The sequence below is a fragment of the Pleurodeles waltl genome, chromosome 6 (assembly GCF_031143425.1).
Source record: "Pleurodeles waltl isolate 20211129_DDA chromosome 6, aPleWal1.hap1.20221129, whole genome shotgun sequence".
NCBI lineage: Eukaryota > Metazoa > Chordata > Amphibia > Caudata > Salamandridae > Pleurodeles > Pleurodeles waltl.
Window position 1 is genome coordinate 1,640,708,228 of NC_090445.1, and position 19,340 is coordinate 1,640,727,567.

General features: G+C 45.2%; 1 protein-coding gene across 3 annotated transcripts in view; it reads left to right on the plus strand.

The window, feature by feature from the left end:
* Window positions 1–19,340, plus strand: part of RABGAP1 (RAB GTPase activating protein 1) — an 885,283-nt gene that overhangs the window by 237,532 nt on the left and 628,411 nt on the right. For all 3 annotated transcript variants that reach the window (XM_069241548.1, XM_069241547.1, XM_069241549.1), the window contains 2 exons: window positions 258–360; window positions 18,361–18,530. In XM_069241548.1, coding sequence (XP_069097649.1) covers window positions 258–360; window positions 18,361–18,530 — 273 coding nt within the window. The remainder of the gene's footprint in view (window positions 1–257; window positions 361–18,360; window positions 18,531–19,340) is intronic.

Genomic DNA, 19,340 nt, shown 5'->3' on the forward strand with positions numbered 1-19,340 from the left:
AACCATGCAAAGGAGACATTTCCTTACAATGTGTATCACTGTGGACAATCTCTAGCTCCACTACACCTGCAGCCAAAGCAAAAAACTATTCGATGGAGCCGATGGCAGGGAGAGCATGTGAATCTAGAGCACTACATGCAACAAGCATGCTTACATGGTAAGTAACTAAATCCTTACTTTGGTTATTCCCATTTGGGTACAAAAATTTATTGTATAATTCTCTAAAGCATTCTTTTGTTGCTCGTTTTCCTTTTCAGGAGTCTATGGGTAAAAGTTCAGATGGGAAATCCTATGTCATTACAGGCAGCTGGAATCCAAAGTCACCACACTTCCAAATTGTCAATGAAGAAACTCCTAAAGGTAATACTTTCACAGGACAACAACATGATTTATATTCAGTGTATTCAGCTTTGTATTACTTTAATCCTTTCAGAATAGTACGTTACTAAGTCTACAGTGTACATTGAAACTTACTTGGTACTAGTTTTCTTTTTTCAGGAATGCTTTTGTGCAATTATTTTTCCCCGAATTTGTCCAGTGACTAGTTCTATTTTTGAAAATTCCATTTCAGATAACTGTATATGAAAGTCCTTCTCCGGGGGTTCTTTAGGCATTATCATCTATACTGAGTGAATTTATGGGGATTTCAGAACCAAATTTGATCTACCAAAGCAATAACCCCATCTTTCCTAATGGGATGGGATGTGATGGTTGCAAGTAGCGCACTGATGGGCAGTTTTGGTCATCACGGTTTCTAGTGCTTGTATTGTTGTCTTTTGTTGTGCCCACGTTTTATCAGTACTTGTGGTACTGCTTTATATCTCAGGAGTATGTATGTATGTGTATGTATGTATGTATATGTATGTTCGATGGCATGTGTAGCTGCAGATACACATGGTGTGCATTAGTCCACCATCTAGTGTTGGGCTCGGAGTGTTACAAGTTTTTTTTCTTCGAAGAAGTCTTTTCGAGTCACGGGATTGAGTGACTCCTCCTCTTCGGTTCCATTGCGCATGGACATCGACTCCATTGTTAGATTGTTTTCTTTCCGCTGTTGGGTTTGGACGTGTTTCCTCTTGCTCTGAGATTTCGATTCGGAAAACTTTGTAAAACTCTCTTTTCGTCAGTATTGTATCGATCAGGTTCATAATCTTTCATCGACGCAGCACTTCCGTCGGGATAACAACTTAGTTTAACCTGCAGCGCACGTGACAAACTCTGGCCGGTCGCGTGGAAGCCTCATGGATCGGACTCCATTCCGATTCTGTCCTCAGTGCCACGCGAAATACCCGTACACAGATCATCATCTGGTTTGCAACCTCTGCCTTTCCGCAGACCATCGGGAAGAAAACTGCGAGGCCTGTCGATCCTTCCGATTGAAAAAGACTTATAGACCGAAGAGGAAGAAGGCTCGAAATGACGTCGAGGAGCGGGGAACATTTCGACGTAGAAGAGGAAGAATTGATGCAGACTGCAGTCTCAGTTCAAGATTCCGAGGACGAAGACAGACCAGTCACAGCAGGACAACATGCGAGTACGTCTTCCCCTGCACCCTTACGAAAGAAAAACACAAGACCTTGGGTACGCCACTGCCAGAAGGCCATGGCTCGGCCCAAAAAAAGACTTTCTGTGACCGACCCTCCCCCTCCAGCACCGAAAAAGGCCACTCCTTTGAAAACATCGGAGGCAACAAAAAGCTCTGCTTCCGACTCCACTAAACACCAATTTTCAGAATCGAAATTCAGAAAGCCAGTTTCGGAGCCAAAACCATAATCCTCTTCATCTTTTTTTGGTCCCGAAAAGCACGCTTCGGAGCCGAAAAGGCCAGCATACACAGAGGAGCATGGACTTTCAAAGAGACTTAAATAAAGCCACAGAACCTCTGAAGAGTTAGAAATTCAACCAATTCTAGAAATCCTGGATGAGAGACAATCTAGGATCCACACCCATAAGGAAACCGGGAGAATTCTTACAGCACCTCCTCTAAAGACAAAGAGGATGCTAGCTTTTCAGGAGGAATTGGACACTATACAGCCTCCAGCTAAAGTGCCAAAGCAGAAGGAGAAACAACCACCTCCTCAATCTTCTCCTCCTCATTCTACCTACCTCTCATCCTACCAGCCCCACACCAGTGCAGTCACCCACTCATTCATACGATTCACAACTGGTCAATGTTGATCCATGGGATCTTTATGACCCTGATCCCATTCCAAGTAATGATCCAGAGAGCTATCCCTCTAAACCATCACCACCTGAGGATAGTACTGTCTTTAGTCAGGTCATAGCTATGGCTGCAGCATATCATTGTGTTACCATGCATACAGAGCCTCTAGAAGAGGATTTTTTATGTAACACTCTGTCCTCAACACGTTCTAGGTACCAATGCCTCCTGATGCTCCCAGGCATTGTAAAACATGCAGATCAGATCTTTAATGAACCAGTAAAGACATGCATCATAACATCTAGGATAGAGAAGAAATATAAACCTGCACCATCCGACCCGGATTATATCACCCATAAGGTACCTCCTGATTCTGTGGTAGTTAGCGCTGCCAGGAAGAGGGCAAATAGTCATCAGGAGCTGCACCCCCTCCTGAAAAAGAAAGCAGAAAATTTGATGCTGCAGGGAAAAGAGTTGCATCCCAGGCAGCAAATCAGTAGAGGATTGCCAACTCGCAAGCACTATTAGCTCGCTATGACAGAGCCCACTGGGACGAGATGCAGGACATAATACAGCCTCTCCCCAACGAACACCAGAAAAGGGCACAACAGGTAGGGGAGGAAGGGCAGGCCATTACAAACAACCAGATAAGATCTGCCCTAGACTCAGCAGATACCGCTGCTAGGAGTGTCAACACTGCAGTCAGTATACTCAGACATGCATGGCTCCGATCTTCTGGATTCAAACCAGAAATACAGCAAGCTGTGTTGAACATTCCATTCGACAAAACACATCTTTTTGGGGCAGAAGTAGACACAGCCATAGAAAAATTGTGAAAAGACTCTGACACAGCAAAGGCAATGGGTGCACTGTACTCTGCACCATACAGGGGGTCCTTTCGTAAACCTCAGTATCGAGGTGGTTTTAGAACACAGCCCTCAGAGGCATCCACCTCACAGACAAAGCCAACCTGCCAACCGCAATACCAACGTGGTAGTTTTAGAGGCACATATAGAGGACAATACCCCAAAAATAGAGGGAAATTTCAGGCCTCTAAGCAGCCTCCACAGCACCAAAACAGTGACTTCCCTCATTCCCTTCCACTCCATCCACACCTTTCCGGGGGGGGGGGGGGGGGGGGGGGAGGGGGGGGAACTACAACAGTTCCACACAAATTGGCAAAATATTACCACAGACAGCTGGGTGCTGTCAATTCAATTATCCGCAGTGGCTATTGCCTAGAATTGATAAACACTCCTCCAAATATTCCACCAAGGTCACACAAACTATCCACAGAACACACCTCTTTGTTACAGGAAGAGGTCCAATCTCTACTTCTCAAACAAGCAATAGAATTGGTTCCACAGTCTCGAGCAGGAGTTTATTCACTATATTTTCTAATTCCTAAAAAAGATGGCACCTTCAGGCCAATATTAGACCTCAGGCCCCTCAGTCTTTACATCCTGTCAGAACATTTTCACATGGTAACTTTACAGGATGTCATCCCACTACTACAAAAACAAGATTTGATGACCGCCTTAGACCTCAAAGATGCGTACTTTTAACATACCCATCCATCCTGCAACAGAAAATATATCAGGTTTGTCATTCAGGGAAAACACTACCAAATCAAAGTGTTGCCCTTTGGAATAACACCAGCACCAAGGGTATTCCCAAAGTGCTTTGCAGTAGTAGCAGCCTACCCAAGAAGACAACAAATGCATGTCTTTCCATATCTAGACGATTGGCTAATAAAATCAAACAGTCATACACAATGCCAAAATCATACACATTATGTAATACAAACCGTGCACATACTAGGCTTCTCAATAAACAACCAGAAATCACACCTTCAAGCAGCACAAATACAACGGTATTTGGGTGCAATACTAAACACTCACCAAGCTCTAGCATATCCAAATACACAAAGGATACAAGCTTCCCAAAATATAATCACACAAATACAAACAAATCCACAATATACTCAGATTTGTTATGAAAATGTTAGGAATTATGGCATCATGTATTGCAGTTGTACCACACGCAAGACTAAACATGCAGCCCATACAACAGTGCCTTGCACAACAATGGTCATAGGCACTAGGTCAACTTCAAGGTCTAGTGTTGATAGACCTCCAAACATACGTGTCCCTTCAGTGGTGGAATTCCACAAATCTAAGCAGAGGGCAGCCATTTCAATACCCTGTGCCTCAGACCATAATTACAACAGATGCATCAATGATTGGTTGGGGAGCTCACCTAAACATTCACAACATTCAAGGGCCATGGGATGTCAAACACAAACAGCTATACATAAATCACTTGGAGTTACTAGCTGTCTTTCTAGCACTCAAAGCTTTATAACCTCTTCTCACACAGAAGAATGTTCTTATCAAAACAGACAACATGACAACCATGTATTATCTCAACAAACAGGGAGGGACACATTCATCCCAACTGTCCCTTCTAGCCCAGAAAATTTGGAAATGGGCAGTCCACAATCAAATCCATCTATTAGCTCAATACATTCCAGGGATAGACAATCAGTTGGCAGATAACCTCAGCAGAAATCACCAACAAACTCAAGAATGGGAACTTCATCCTCAAGTACTTCAAAAATACTTTCAAAAGTGGGAAACTCCAAACATAGACCTGTTCACAACAAGCGAAAACACAAAATGCCAAAACTTTGCATCCAGACACCCACATCCCATATCCAAGGGGAATGCTCTATGGATCAGTTGGTCCGGGATATTTGCATAAGCTTTTCCCCCTCTCCCACTCCTTCCATTCCTAGTCAACAAATTGCGTTAAACTTCACTCAAAATGATACTCATAGCACCAACTTGGGAAGGTCAACTGTGGTACACAACATTATTTGATCTGTCGGTAGTACCAAACTCCCATACAGACCAGATCTGTTGACACAAAACAGAGGCCAAATCAGGCATCCAAATCCCAAGACACTCAATCCTGAGGTCATAGAATATGGATATTTACAACTCCCATCAGAATGTATGGAAGTTATTAAGCAAGCAAGAAAACCCACTACTAGACAGTGCTATGCAAACAAATGAAAAAGGTTTGTATATTACTGTCAGTCCAAAAATATAGACCCTCTTACAGCATCAATACAAGATATTGTATGTTATTTACTTCATTTACAAAAATCAAACTTAGCATTCTCTTCAATAAAAATTAATCTTACTGCAATTTCAGCATATTTGCAAAACATACAACATAGCTCTTTTATTTAGAGTCCCTGTCATATAAGCTTTCATGGAAAGTTTAAAACGCATCATTCCACCCAGAACACCACCAGTTCCTTCTTGGAATCTAAATATAGTGCTTACACAACTTATGGGACTACCATTTGAGCCTATGCACTCGCGCAAAATTCAATTTCTAACATGGAAAGTTCCCTTCCTAGTGGCAATTACTTCTTTAAGAAGAGTAAGTGAAATCCAAGCCTTTACTCTTGAAGAACCTTTCTTCCAAGTACACGAACATAAAGTTGTACTAAGAACAAACACAAAATTCTTACCAAAAGTTGTATCACCATTTCATATAAATCAAACAGTGAAACTGCAAGTCTTCTTCCCACAGCCAGATTCTGTGGCAGAAAGAGCTCTACATACATTTGACATCAAAAGAGCTTTAATGTACCATATAGACAAAACTAAACCGTTTAGAAAGACTAACCAACTATTTGTTGCTTTTCAAAAACCTTATACAGGCAATCTCATATCAAAACAAGGCTTAGCACGATGGATTGTAAGATGCATCCAAAAATGCTATATTAAAGTAAAAAGACAACTTTTAGTTACTCATAAAGCACATTCTACAAGGACAAAAGGTGCAACAATGGCTTTTTTAGGAAATATACCAATGGCTGAAATATGTAAAGCAGCTACTTGGTCAACACCGCATACATTTACTAAACACTACTGTGTAGATATTTTAGCAACACAACAAGCCACAGTAGGTCAAGTTGTTCTAAGAACATTATTTCAAACAACTTCAACTCCTACAGGCTGACCACTGCTAATTTATGGGAGGACAAACTGCTTTGTAGTCTATGCACAGCATGTGTATCTGCAGCTACACATCCCATCAAACGGAAAATATCACTTACCCTGTGTACATCTGTTTGTGGCATGTTCTGCTGCAGATTCACATGCACCCTCCCTCTTCCCCAGAAGCCTGTAATCGTTTAAGTTACAAACAATTGTACAAATGTACATACATTTACATTTGCATGGACATCTTACTTTATACCTATATACTCTATAACTCCTTCCTTTACCCTCTTTGGGAAAACAATCTAACAATGGAGTCGATGCCCATGCGCAGTGGAATCGAAGAGGAGTCACTCGATCCTGTGACTCTAAAAGACTTCTTCGTAGAAAAACAACTTGTAACACTCAGAGCCCAACACTAGATGGTGGACTAATGCACAGCATGTGAATCTGCAGCAGAACATGCCGGGTTACAGGGACGTTATAGTTGGGTTCAGATTTTACACACACAAGATCATAGAAATTCAGCAGTTTTAGTTATGCTTATCTGAGAAACTACAACTCGTTCCCTAAAGTAACTGAGTCTTGCTCTACCATGCACAATTTTCTTATCAATAACATTACTGCAAATGTTGCAGTGATATTATTAATGATGTCATAAAAGATGTCATGACTGATGTAATATGTGGGGTATTTAAAAGTACATGGCGAGGGCCCTTAGGGAAAATGTTTTAGTTTCTTGAGATAAGTATAACTATACTATACTTAAAAAGGATCTTTCTGGACCAAGATTTGTCTTTCTGCCAAATTTGGTGTGATTCTGTACAGTAGTTTGGGCTGTAGTCATGCAGCTGAAGTCAGTGGCTAACTAGCGTTTGAAAATTTCATGAATATTCGTCAAACAGCTCAAATGTGTTTAGCAAAATAAAAAATGCTTTTCCTATGAAAACTAAGTCCTAACTATAACTCTCTACTGGTGACCACCAGCAGGTTTTCTAATTTCTATCTATCTATTGCAGCAAAATAATGCCACGGCATTTGGATTTATTTGAATTTCTTTTTAATTTAAATTTTCGTTTCATGAAATGAATAGAATCAGTGAATACTGTGAAAATGAACAGATAATTAATTTGAAAAATATTTTTGCACTAGTAGCACTTTTTTGCGGGGTTAAAAATCTAGAGGGCATATATCAAAGTATTCTTTCTATGTTTAGCACTTTGCAATGGACACGTCGGCATATACAAGTGTGCTAGTGATATTACTTCATGTAATGTGAACAATGAGGCCGAAGCACATCATTGCTGACAGTGTTTGGTGTGCACGAAATAAAGAATCATTTCAGTCTACATATCGGCGTCCCACTGGTGAATTATGTGGCAGGACAGCGGAATGAATGACAAAAATAACAAAAAAGTGTGTATATCAATGTTTCTACACCATTTATCTCTGTCTCAGCTACTCGCCCTTCCAGCTGAGTGACAAACATGGTTATTGAACCACCAAGATCGTCTGCTTATAATGCCAGTTCTTTGGAACAGAAGGTCACCACCCATTATCCCTTGACCTAGCATTCTGTCAGGACTTAATTCTCGGCTAACCTTCAGTTTTCATAGTCCTTTATCAAATAATGTACCTAGGGCAAGGCTATGGAACATGCACCTTTCCAGTTCTGCTCTAGGTATAGCAGTGAAAACCCCTGGAGTGACAATCACAAGGGCAGTAATCTCTACCCCGCCCCAGACCCTCAGGAAGCCTTGTGCTAAGCCTCCCTTGCCTTCTGCTGCAAGAGAATCCTATGGTACTGGAGGGAAGAAAGGTGGGCTTACCGTAGGATACAGAGGGAAGCTTTGTTGAAGGTGTCTATTTCGGAGCCAAAGGCATGCTAGACCCAGAAGAAAAGGAAGACGGACACTCTGGTATGCGGGCAGGTCTGACAGAAAAGAGTCTGGAGATAATCTTTTCATTGGTTTGTGACGTCGAGGAGAAGGTAGAGTTCCTCGAGCCTGCAGGACAGCACGTCTGCTTCGGAGCTGAAGACCAGGTCAACTCAACTTGCCTCAGCAGCACCTCATATGCCAAAAGGCCTTTCTCGAGCACCAAAACATCCTTTGATAAAGGCAAAGGACCATGTTGCCATCAAATGAACACTTCGCATTCCCAGTAACAAAGACTTCCAAATACTGGAAAATTGAGGGTTGGCTTGGTATACCCTGACGGCAGTGGCATATCAGCAGGGAATGGAGCTATGGGGTTACCGTAGGCCTGAGTATGTGCCGAATACATCTAGCTTCTGCAGCACCCCTTGCCCTGATTTCCCCCACATACAGAAGAACATCATCTGCGTACAGAGATATCCAGTCGCTCAACGTATTGTCACACTGAAAGGCTCTATACAATGTGTCTATCTGTACCCAAGCTGTCAATGGTTGAAATACTACTGCAAATAAAAAGGGTGACAAGAGGCACCCCTGACTGGTACCCCTCATCACTAGAAACCAGTCTGAGACCCAAGACACCCCACTCGGGTAAAGAAAAGCCAACTAAAGGCCCATACGACAGTCGACTGATATTAAGGGTCTGTGTTCCTCCTGTGACCATCATTAAGGCGATTGTAATATACACCCTCCTCAAATTGTGGTGTTTGTCCCTCAGCGGCATGAACCCTGACTGATCAGGATAAACCAGATGTGCGATGACTTTTCCCAGCCGATTACCAGCACTTTGGGCCATACTTTACTTCCACATTTAAGAGCAAGATTGTCCAAAAATGTTCACATCTTGTGCCCTCTGTATTTTGTTTCAGGAGCACCACAGTGTCTGACCTCCTGAGGTCAGAAGGTAGTTCGCCTCTCTCTAACGCCTCCTGAACCATTTCTAACATTAACTAACCCAACTGAGGCCACACAGAGCTTCAGTATTCAGGTGGGAACCCATTGGGCTTGGGTGCCTTACCTGATTGCACTGCGCCTAAGCGGCCCTCACCTCCTCACTAGTTACTTCAGCTTCCAAGGTTTCCCCATCTTTCAGAGACAGTGGGCATCCGCAGGTCCTGCACAAACTGCTATAAATCATCTTGCGGACACACCCCTGGGTTCACTTGATATAAGGTCCTGTAGTAGTCTAAAAGGGCCCTAGCTATTGGCTTGCACCCCACCACCCGCAATCCGTCACATTTTTGAAGGTACGCTACGGGCTGCTACTAATTTGAGAGTGCAGAGCCAGTGCAAGGTCTTGCAGGACTCATCTCCCCACTGATAGATTGTGCTGCGAGTGGCAATCCATGCCTCTTGCGTTAGCTCCTGATGGAGCACAGTCTTGTTATGCAGCAAGTTCCTCAGAAGCTCCTCCTGCCTTAAGCCAGCAAAACAGCTTTCCAGATCTAAGATTCGCTCCTCAAGATCCTTGACCTTTTGCTAATCCTTTTCCTTATGGCTTTTGATGTAACTAATGATCGTCCCCTTTTCTCGCTGTGTCACGACCTGTGCCTGCACAAGGCTGTGTGCCATTCCTTCTGTGCCCCCCTCCCAAAATGTGTCTCTGCTCAGAAGGTAAGTGAGAATGGCGAAGTGTTCTTATCTCAGTCCAGTTCCACGCCACTTCTTGAGAGTCGAAAAAATAGGATTTACCTTGAAAGATGACCTTTAGGTGGGCCAGAAATAGAAGCATTTATGTGAGGTCCTTGGCGGTGAGCTTTTTCTTGGTCTCTTTAAAGGAGCGTTGTTGTTGTTGCACTTTCAAAGTAAAGTCTGGGAAAATCAGCACTGGGGTACATTGGTAGATCACACTGAGGGAAGTTGTTGGGAGGGGCAGACAGATAAGAAACAGGCCTTCTTGCCAGGGTGTCTCCTTCCCTAAAGAAATGCAAATGTGCGCACCTGGCAAATCTGCAAATCCAAAGGGACTTGGAAGCCTGTATTGACTTTAATAAAAGGAGTCACTTGAATCTTTCTGGTGGCAAATATATTTTCTTTTAGAGAGTTATTGTAAGGGTGTTCCAAGTTGAGCTGTGGAAGGCGTGGATTTAATGAACTGTTAAAAAAATGTTTGCACTAGGTCTAATCTGTAGATTAATGAAATCTGTGTTTTAAATTTCACCTACATTTATTTGCGTATTTTGTAGCAGCCTATATTATGATGTGTGTAATGCATGTTTAAAATAAGGACGTACACATTCAGTGCTTTGAGGTACCTCGGTACCTCATAGTACTAGCAGACAATGGCAAAGCCAATAGGTTTTGCCTACGCAAATTATTGGTTTTGCCAATGCGTTTTAGCCATGTTATACACCATAGTGGCTGCTGTTCAGCATGGCTAAAACGTTGGTGGCATAGAGGAGAGTAGTGGGAAGTGCTGAAGAGTGGAATGGCAAAGAGTAGAGTTTTGTGGAGTGTCGTGTCCTGTTTAGGAATGGCACGCTATGGAGTCGTGTAGTGGCATATAATGTGGTGGTATGCAGTGGAGTTGACTGATGTAGAGTGCATTGGTGTAGAGTGTTGCAGAATATAGTGGTATAGAGTGAAGCTGCATTAAATGCAGCGGCATAGAATTCAGTGGCATACAATGTAGGGTCATAGAATGCAGAAGCATAGATTAGAGTGGTGCACAGTAGAGTGTGGGGTGGAGTGGTGCAGAGTAGAGTGGCATAGAGTGAAGCGGCGTAGAGTGACGTACAATAGTGGCAGTGTGCAGTACTGTAGAGTGGTTTATAGTGCAGTAGCGTAGAGTACAGCATAGGCTCGAGTGGCGTAGAGTATAGTGCTGTACAGTGCATTTGCATAGAGTGGAGTGATGCAGAGTAGCATAGAGCACTCTGAGCACAGCCTTCCTGTGCAAGTACGAAGGCCTAGCAAAGGTAGTGCAGGAGCACAAGCTTTCTTTGTGTCTGAGTTTACAGGTTATAGCAAGGCAAAAGAAAGCTGGGCATGATAATCCCAGATGATGTTCCGTAGAATGGGCAGGAGGAAACAATGAGCAATGCAGGAAGCCCTCCCTAAAATTCTTTACGGATAAACCCATTCTCATGCATGGGGGGCAGGTAGACAGGCAACGAGCCACCAATTGGACCTCTCAAGCTAAATAATAGTTTTTTTTAAAGTCCAGAAGACCTAATCCACCAGCAGTCATGGGTAGCTTTAGAGTGGAAGGAGCTACCTGATGGCTCCCCAGCGACCAAATTAGATGTGTGGTGCGTCTAAAGAAGGAATGAAGGACGAGCAGGGGAAGGTTTGCAAAAAATACTATCATCGGGGGTAGCACACCATCTTCACCAGTGCCACGTGGCCCACTACAGAAAGCAGAAGAGAAGACCAAAAAGCAAACTGGGCTCGCAGGGACTGTGACGCACTGCTGAGATTTCCATCCTGCAAATCAGTGGGGAAATGGTAGACCTTAATCCCTAGGTATAGAAAAGTAACTGGTTCCCAGTTCAATCTGAGGTCTAATTGTAGATAAAGGGGAAAACAGCACCATATGTTAAAGCAACACTAATTACATTTTAAAATCTCTCATGTTCGTACGTTTTGTTTGTGCAATGTACATTACAAATATTTTGAAGATTCAATAAGTACCCAGATCACTGGTTTAGCTTTTGCTCTATTGCAAAACCATTTTAAGACATGGACAGAACAGACAATTGCCTTGCAAGAGGTTTGGCCCCTGCTCACCCTTCACAAGCACGAACAGCGGACCATTGCACCAGAGGAGTTTGCCACAATGGGTTAGTGCTGCTTGTTCAACTACTTGACCGTGCCTCTTCTGTTTCTCTCCTGTCTGCAGCGACAACTCCCCAGGCACGCAATACCTTCCTTTAGTCTTGGTAAACCCATCTTGTCTGATTTTAGGAATTGTCCCACCTTGTTCTTCTCTTCCTCATTTATCCAAGTCTTAGCAACAACACTTTGAATCAGTTCCTGTGGATGTCCCATTTGATCTGTTTCATCCTCCTCTTTTATTATCTTTGATTTGTAGTCTGGCCTCAAATTTCTGAGATAAATGTAGAGTCCTGGGCATACACTCTAGTGCTGTGAGACTACAGACAAGTAGTGGGTACCTCACTTCCTGACATTAGGTGTGAGACTGTCACCCACACCATCTACTCTGCCTTATTATTATTTTTTTAGGTTGAAATTCCATTGGAGGGTCAGGTAAGCCAGATGTTTTTGTTCAACTTGTTTAAACTAGCATAAGGTTACTTACCTTAATGTTTCACAAACTGTTTGCCATGGGTTTTAAAATATTTTGAAACGTACTCAAAATTTTGGTGTTGCTTTCCCTTTAAGAAAGATTGGGTAGATTTGGGTGATGGTGATGGCCTTGACACAGTGATGAAGGCCATTAATTTACTATTGAACAAGGATGTAATGTGACACCTGAATGTAGCATATCAGGAGGCAATCTCAAAAAGACCACAGTTAATAAATAGTGCTATGTAAAAAGAGTAAATAAATGCACTGATAACGTAATGGGGTATGGCCTTTCTTGGGTGTGTCTATAAAAGTGACGTTCTTACATTTTTGTCCTGAATTTTGACCCTTTCTCCTGAATTTTTTACAGTCCTGTCCAGAATTTGCTTTGATACCAGGTGGTCACCTTATTCCGCTGACCAACTGTAGACCGAATTGGGCCCTGTGGGCGATCTGCACATGGATGTTGACCACCTGTGTGCTCTACCCGCTCAAAGCCCCCGGGGTGCGGCTGTATTAACCAGATGGCCTGCATGGGTGGTGGCGGTGCTCTGTCGCAGAGCGACTGCCCTGTTCTTCAGGGTTGTCATGTTACATCTCCCCTCCCCCCTCTCTCTTGGAGCAGGCTGAAACCAGTGTGACAGTGGTTCGGAATTAGTCTAGCACTTCCACTGCCCTTTCCGGGATTTGTGCTTACTTATGGCTTGATGTTGATAGATTACATTAAACCTTGTATCCTTCTAAGTTAAGACAACTGTCTTTAGAGATTTAGCAACCATCATGCATTCTGTGCCTTATTACAGAGCCGCCAAAAACAGCAAATATCGTAGCTGTCTCAATATACACTGGACGGTTCTTTTGATGGAGTCCACATTTTTAACATTACTGTGTGACTAGTTGTTATGTTCCATTCAGGAACAACGTCTCAGGCTGATAAACCTGTAAAGTTAGTTCATAACTTACTGGCCAATGGACCAAAGGTTTTACTGGCCAATGGACCAAAGGTTTTACTGGCCAATGGACCAAAGGTTTTACTGGCCAATGGACCAAAGGTTTTACTGGCCAATGGACCAAAGGTTTTACTGGCCAATGGACCAAAGGTTTTACTGGCCAATGGACCAAAGGTTTTACTGGCCAATGGACCAAAGGTTTTACTGCCCATAGTTATCGTTCATCTGTAGTTCTTTCTCAATCTGCAAAAACACTCTGTACCTGCATATTTAAATGGACTGCCTCAGTGGTGGAAATATCTACTTACAGTTCAGGGTGATTCAAGGAATTACTGGTAAGAGCAGTGTTTGTATTCACTGACTTGTTTTGGTGAGTTCTGAAACTCCTACCTTTGTGTTTTACTTCACGTAGCATAAAATCATGTCATTAAACTCACTTAAGGTTTACTGCTTTATAGTCTCAAAGGTACAGAATATCTAATTTATTAAATAGTCAGTGGAGTATGCGTATCCTCCTACGTTGTAGCATTTTTACTTGGCTGATTTTTGTGAGTGTAATTACCATTATTGTGAACTTGCCATCATCAAGGAAGCCGCACAGATGATTTTGACCAATGGCAAACACTTTCTTTATTTCTTAACATTTTTGTTTGGGGCTGGGATGGTGTAGTCAATCACCTAACAAATTAATGGATTCGTAAAACGATCAGCAAACTTCTCAAGCCAAAAGAAAATGTGCACTATTTTCCCTTTGCTTTCTTCGTTGGGCATGTGTTAAAGCTGAATTGCATATTTCCATAATGTATGCATCTACTACTCTAGAGTAGGCCTTTTTTTTTAAGGTCCGGCATTAACTAATCAATCTATCAGAATATTTATAGAGCACACTACGTACCCGTTAGGGTTTCAAGGCGCTGGGGGGGGGGGGGCTGCTGCTGCTACTGGTCGAAGAGCCAGGTCTTGAGGAGTCTCCTGAAGGTGAGAAGGTCCTGGGTCTGCCGCAGGGGGGTCGGGAGGGCGTTCCAGGTCTTGGCGGCGAGATAGGAGAAGGATCTGCCGCCGGAGGTCTTGCGTTGGAAGCGGGGAACGATGGCGATGGCGAGTGCGAGGTTGGCGGAGCGGAGTTGGCGGGAGGGGACGTAGAAGTTGAGTCTGTTGTTCAGGTAGGCTGGTCCGGTGTTGTGGAGTGCCTTGTGAGCATGGGTGAGGAGCTTGAAGGTGATCCTCTTGTCCACGGGGAGCCAGTGGAGGTCTTTCAGGTGGTGGGAGATGTGGCTTCGGCGGGATACGTCGAGGACCAGTCGGGCGGAGGCATTTTGGATGCGTTGGAGGCGTCGGATGTCTTTTGCTGGGATGCCTGTGTAGAGTGCGTTGCCGTAGTCTAGTCTACTGCTGACGAGTGCCTGGGTCACAGTTTTTCTGGTTTCCGTTGGGATCCATTTGTAGATTCTACAGAGCATGCGGAGGGTGTTGTAGCAGGAGGAGGAAACTGCGTTGACCTGCTTGGACATGGTGAGGGCAGAGTCGAGGACGAAACCCAGGTTGCGTGCATGGTTGGCTGGCATTGGAGGGGGTCCCAGCGTGGTGGGCCACCAGGAGTCGTTCCAGGCCGAGGGGGTGCGTCTGAGGATGAGGACCTCCGTCTTATCGGAGTTCAATTTCAGGTGGCTATTTCTCATCCATTCGGCGATGGATTCCATTCCCTCGTGGAGGTTGGCTTTGGCGGTGTGTGGGTCTTTGGTGAGGGAGAGGATGAGCTGGGTGTCGTCGGCGTAGGAGAGAATGTTGAGGTTGTGCTGACGGACCAGTTGTGCGAGGGGGGCCATGTAGACGTTGAACGGTGTCGGGCTTAGGGAGGAGCCTCTGGGTACGCCGCAGATGATGTTGGTGGCTTTGGAGCGGAAGGGTGGGAGTCGGACTCTCTGGGTTCTGCCGGAGAGGAAAGAGGAGATCCAGTTGAGGGCTTTTTCTTGTATTCCGGCTTTGTGGAGGCGTGTTAGTAGGGTGTGGTGGCAAACCGTGTCGAAGGCTGCGGAAAGGTCCAGGAGGATGAGGGCTGATGTTTCGCCGTTGTCCATTTGCTGTCTGATGTCATCTATAGCGGCGAGGAGAGCTGTCTCGGTGCTGTGGTTGCGTCTGAAACCGGACTGGGAGGGGTCCAGGATGGAGTTGTCCTCGAGGTGGTGGGTAAGCTGAGCGTTGACCATCTTCTCAATTAACTTCGCCGGGAAGGAGAGGAGGGAGATCGGGTGGACGTTTTTGAGGTCGTTGGGGGTCTGCCTTGGGTTTCTTGAGGAGGGCGTGGATTTCGGCGTGCTTCCAGCTTTCCGGGAAGGTTGTGGTTTCGAAGGATAAGTTGATGACCTTTCGAAGTTGGGGGGGCGATGGTAGAGTCGGCTTTGTTGTAAACGTGGTGGGGGCAAGGGTCTAAAGGGGATCCTGAGTGGATGGAGTTCATGATCTTGCAAGTTTCCGTGTCGTCTACGGGGGTCCAGGTGGTTGGTGCAGGTGGAGCTGTCGGGGGTGGGGTCTGGCGGAGGCGTGGTGTTGAGGCTGTCGTGGATGTCGCCGATCTTCTGGTAGAAGAAGGTGGACAGGGCGTTGCAGAGTTCTTGGGATGGTGGGATGTTGTTGACGTTGGTGCTGGGGTTGGAGAGCTCTTTCACGATGCGGAAGAGTTCTTTGCTGTCATGTGCGTTGTTGTTCAGGCGTTCTGTGGAGTGGGAACGTTTGGCGAGACGGATTAGCTGGTGGTGCTTGCGGGTGGCTTCCTTGTGGGCTGCTAGGCTGTTGGGTGTGTTCGAGGAGCCATTTCTTCTTTAGTTTCTGGCAGGTGCGTTTGGAGGTGAGGAGTTCGCCTGTGGACCAGGCGGCTTCTTTTCTTTCCTTGGTTGTCGGTGGGCCTCTTGAGAGGTGCGAGGGTGTTGGAGCAGTCGTTGATCCACTGTCGTAGTTTGAGAGCGGTGGTGTCTGGGTCGGTGGGCGGGTTCTTGGCGAGGGTGCTGGTCAGTTGGTCTTCGGTGACTTTGCTCCAGCGGCGGTGAGGTGGTAGCTGGGTGCGGTGGTGTTCGATGTGCTTCTTGAATGTGAAGTGGATGCAGTGGTGGTTGGTCCAGTGGAGTTCGGTGGTGTGGCTAAAGGTGACGTGGTTGCTTGCGGAGAAGATTGGATCAAGCGTGTGGCCGGCGAAGTGGGTGGGTGTGTTGACCAGTTGTCTGAGGCCGAGGTTGGAGAGGTTGTCAATCAGGGATGTGGTGTTGGGGTCGTTGTTGTTCTCCAAGTGGAAATTGAGGTCTCCAAGGAGGATGTAGTCCGTAGAGGTGAGGGCGTGGGTGCTCGTGAGGTCGGCGATGGAGTCGCTGAAGGGTGCTCGTGGTCCTGGGGGGTCGGTAGATGAGCGTTCCCCTGAGGGTGGTGTTGACGTCAGTGTGGATCCGGAAGTGCAGGTGTTCGGCGGTCTTGAGGGTGTCGTCCGTGTTGGTGTGGATTTTGAGGGTGGATTTGTGGGCGATGGCTATTCCTCCTCCGATTCCGTTGGGGCGATCTCTTCTGGTGATCTTGTAGCCATCCGGGATGGCTATGGCGATGTCAGGTGCTGAGGAGTCGTTCCACCAGGTTTCGGTCAGGAAAGCTACGTCTGGGGCGGTGGTGTCGAGCAGGTCCCAGAGCTCGATGGCGTGCTTTCGTGCGGAGCGTGTGATGAGTATGCAGTGGAGGTGGCTTTTGCTGGTTGTTGCAGGTTTCCTTGTTCTGTTGCAGGTGAAGTTGCAGGCGTGGCAGGAGAAGGGTCCTTTGGTGTTCTTCGGTGTGGCCTGGAAGCAAGTTGTGGAGGGGCCGGGGTTGAGGGCGATGAGTTCGCTGGCCGAGTAGCGACGTCAGGTGGTGCGGGGGGTATGCGGACCAGGTGGGGTGGCGCTGGGCGCGGTCCAGGCACGGACGCGCAGCGCCAGCCATTAAGAAAGGAGGGGGGAGGGAGGAGCAGCTGGGAGGCGGGAGGGAGCGGCGAATGGGGGCGCGAGGGGGGTGGGGCCGCAGGGAGGAAGCGGCAGGGAAAAGCGGCAAGGGGGAGCGCACAAGGGGCGAAAAAAGCGGAAAACAGCAAAAAGGCACAATTTGGAAGAAAAAGCACAAAGGCACAAAAGCAAGTCACAGAATACGGAATACAGTCACAAATACGGTGAAACAGCACAATGCACAAGCGGATTACAGCAATCTGAAAAAGGCACAAATGGGGGCAAAAAAGCGCAAGGAAGCAAGGCGCAGAAAACAGAATACAGTCACAAATACGGCGAAAACGGCACAATGCACACGAGTCTAGCGACGCTTACCAGAAGCCCACTAGACACCAGGGATGAGGCGCAGGAGGATGCCTGCGGGTGGAGGAGGGTCTCGAACACGCTAGCAGCAGCGTGGCCGGGGGTCAGGGCCATGGAGACAGCAAGGTGGTGCTGCGGAAGTGGGGGGGAGAGCTCTTGACCGAAAACAGGTCTAAGAAACTAAGACTTTTTTGACTTTACAAAAATATACCTATATGCTTAGTGTCTTTGTGCTCCCTCTTCAACCATTTCAGTTTTTCCCTCCTGCTTCTGCATATGGAAGTGGGTTACTGAGTCGCTTCATTCTACTCTTTCACAAGTAGCACATCCATTCAGAAGATAGTTCCTTTCAGTGCTGTGGCTACTATAGTAAGATGTGGTTTTTGAGGCGTAGCAAAGCAAACATTGACCAAGCCAAAAGACTGTCTGCCACATCAAACAGACTTGACTTTGGCAGTGCTGGTCTTTCACTGTTTAATACCTGTTTTTATCAAGCTCCAGCCTTTTTAATGCTCAATGTGAAGAGAAGTGGATACTTCATTTTCCTGTCACTATAACTTATCTGTAACTAAAAGCTACACTGCAAATATTTATTCAATACAAAACACAGTTAACGTCTAGTAATGAATTGCCAAGATGCCAATTTGTACCTGCAAAACCTTTAATAAAAAAAATGATCTTTGGATGTAACATCAGATTTTTTTTTTGTTTTGTTTCATTTTCTTGCAGATAAAGCACTGTTCATGACAACTGCAGTTGATCTTGTGATTACTGAGGTCCAGGAACCTGTGAGGTTTCTTTTGGAATCGAAAGTCCGAGTTTGCCCACCCAGTGAGCGATTGTTCTGGCCCTTCAGCAAACGAAGTTCAACAGAGAATTTCTTTCTAAAATTAAAACAGGTATTTTTCTCAAGCATAAATTTATTTGTTTATTTTTCTTCACAAAGCGTCAGCAAATTGGTAGTTTTTTTATGTTTACAGGCATGGATCAGTGAGAAATACTTGTCTTTCATGTTTGTCCTTTTATATTTGCACGCAGTTATAGAAAAGAATACCTTAACAGAGTATTTACATTGTTTTATTGCTTTGATTTACATACATTTCCTTTGTGTTTGCTTAATGGAAGCAACGCATTACGAAAGTGGAAAAGCTGTGCCGTGCTTTAATAGATTGTCCTTTAAGACTGGCTTTGAAAACAGATCATAAAAGTGAACTGAAACTGCTAGCAACTAGAATACGCCTTTAACTCCCAGACTTGATCTACATCGATCAATGTGGGTTTGTACGGGATGCAGCACTTTCCTCAATATCAGATGATTCTTCTATATCCACGACTATGTGCCCTCCTGTTATCCCGACTGTCTTGCCTTCTCACTGGAAAAGGCATTTGAATCCCTTGATTGGACATAAATACAGTTAGTCTTGAGTACATTTGGCTTTAGTAGGTGTGGTAAGACTTGGCTTAAAATACTACACTCCAGCCCCAGAGCTAGGGTTAAGAGGAGCTGCTGTGTTTGTGGCCTCCCTTTCTGTACAGAGGCATACTGCAGGGTGTCCGGTGTCCACTCTCCCCTCTGCTTTTTGCATTGGCTATTGAACCTCCTGTTGTGTTCCTATGTGGAACTGGAGCAGCTCTGAGTATACTAATGGCTGGGTCTACGCACATGATCACGTTTTATGCAGATGACTTATTGGTCTACATCAGCAGTA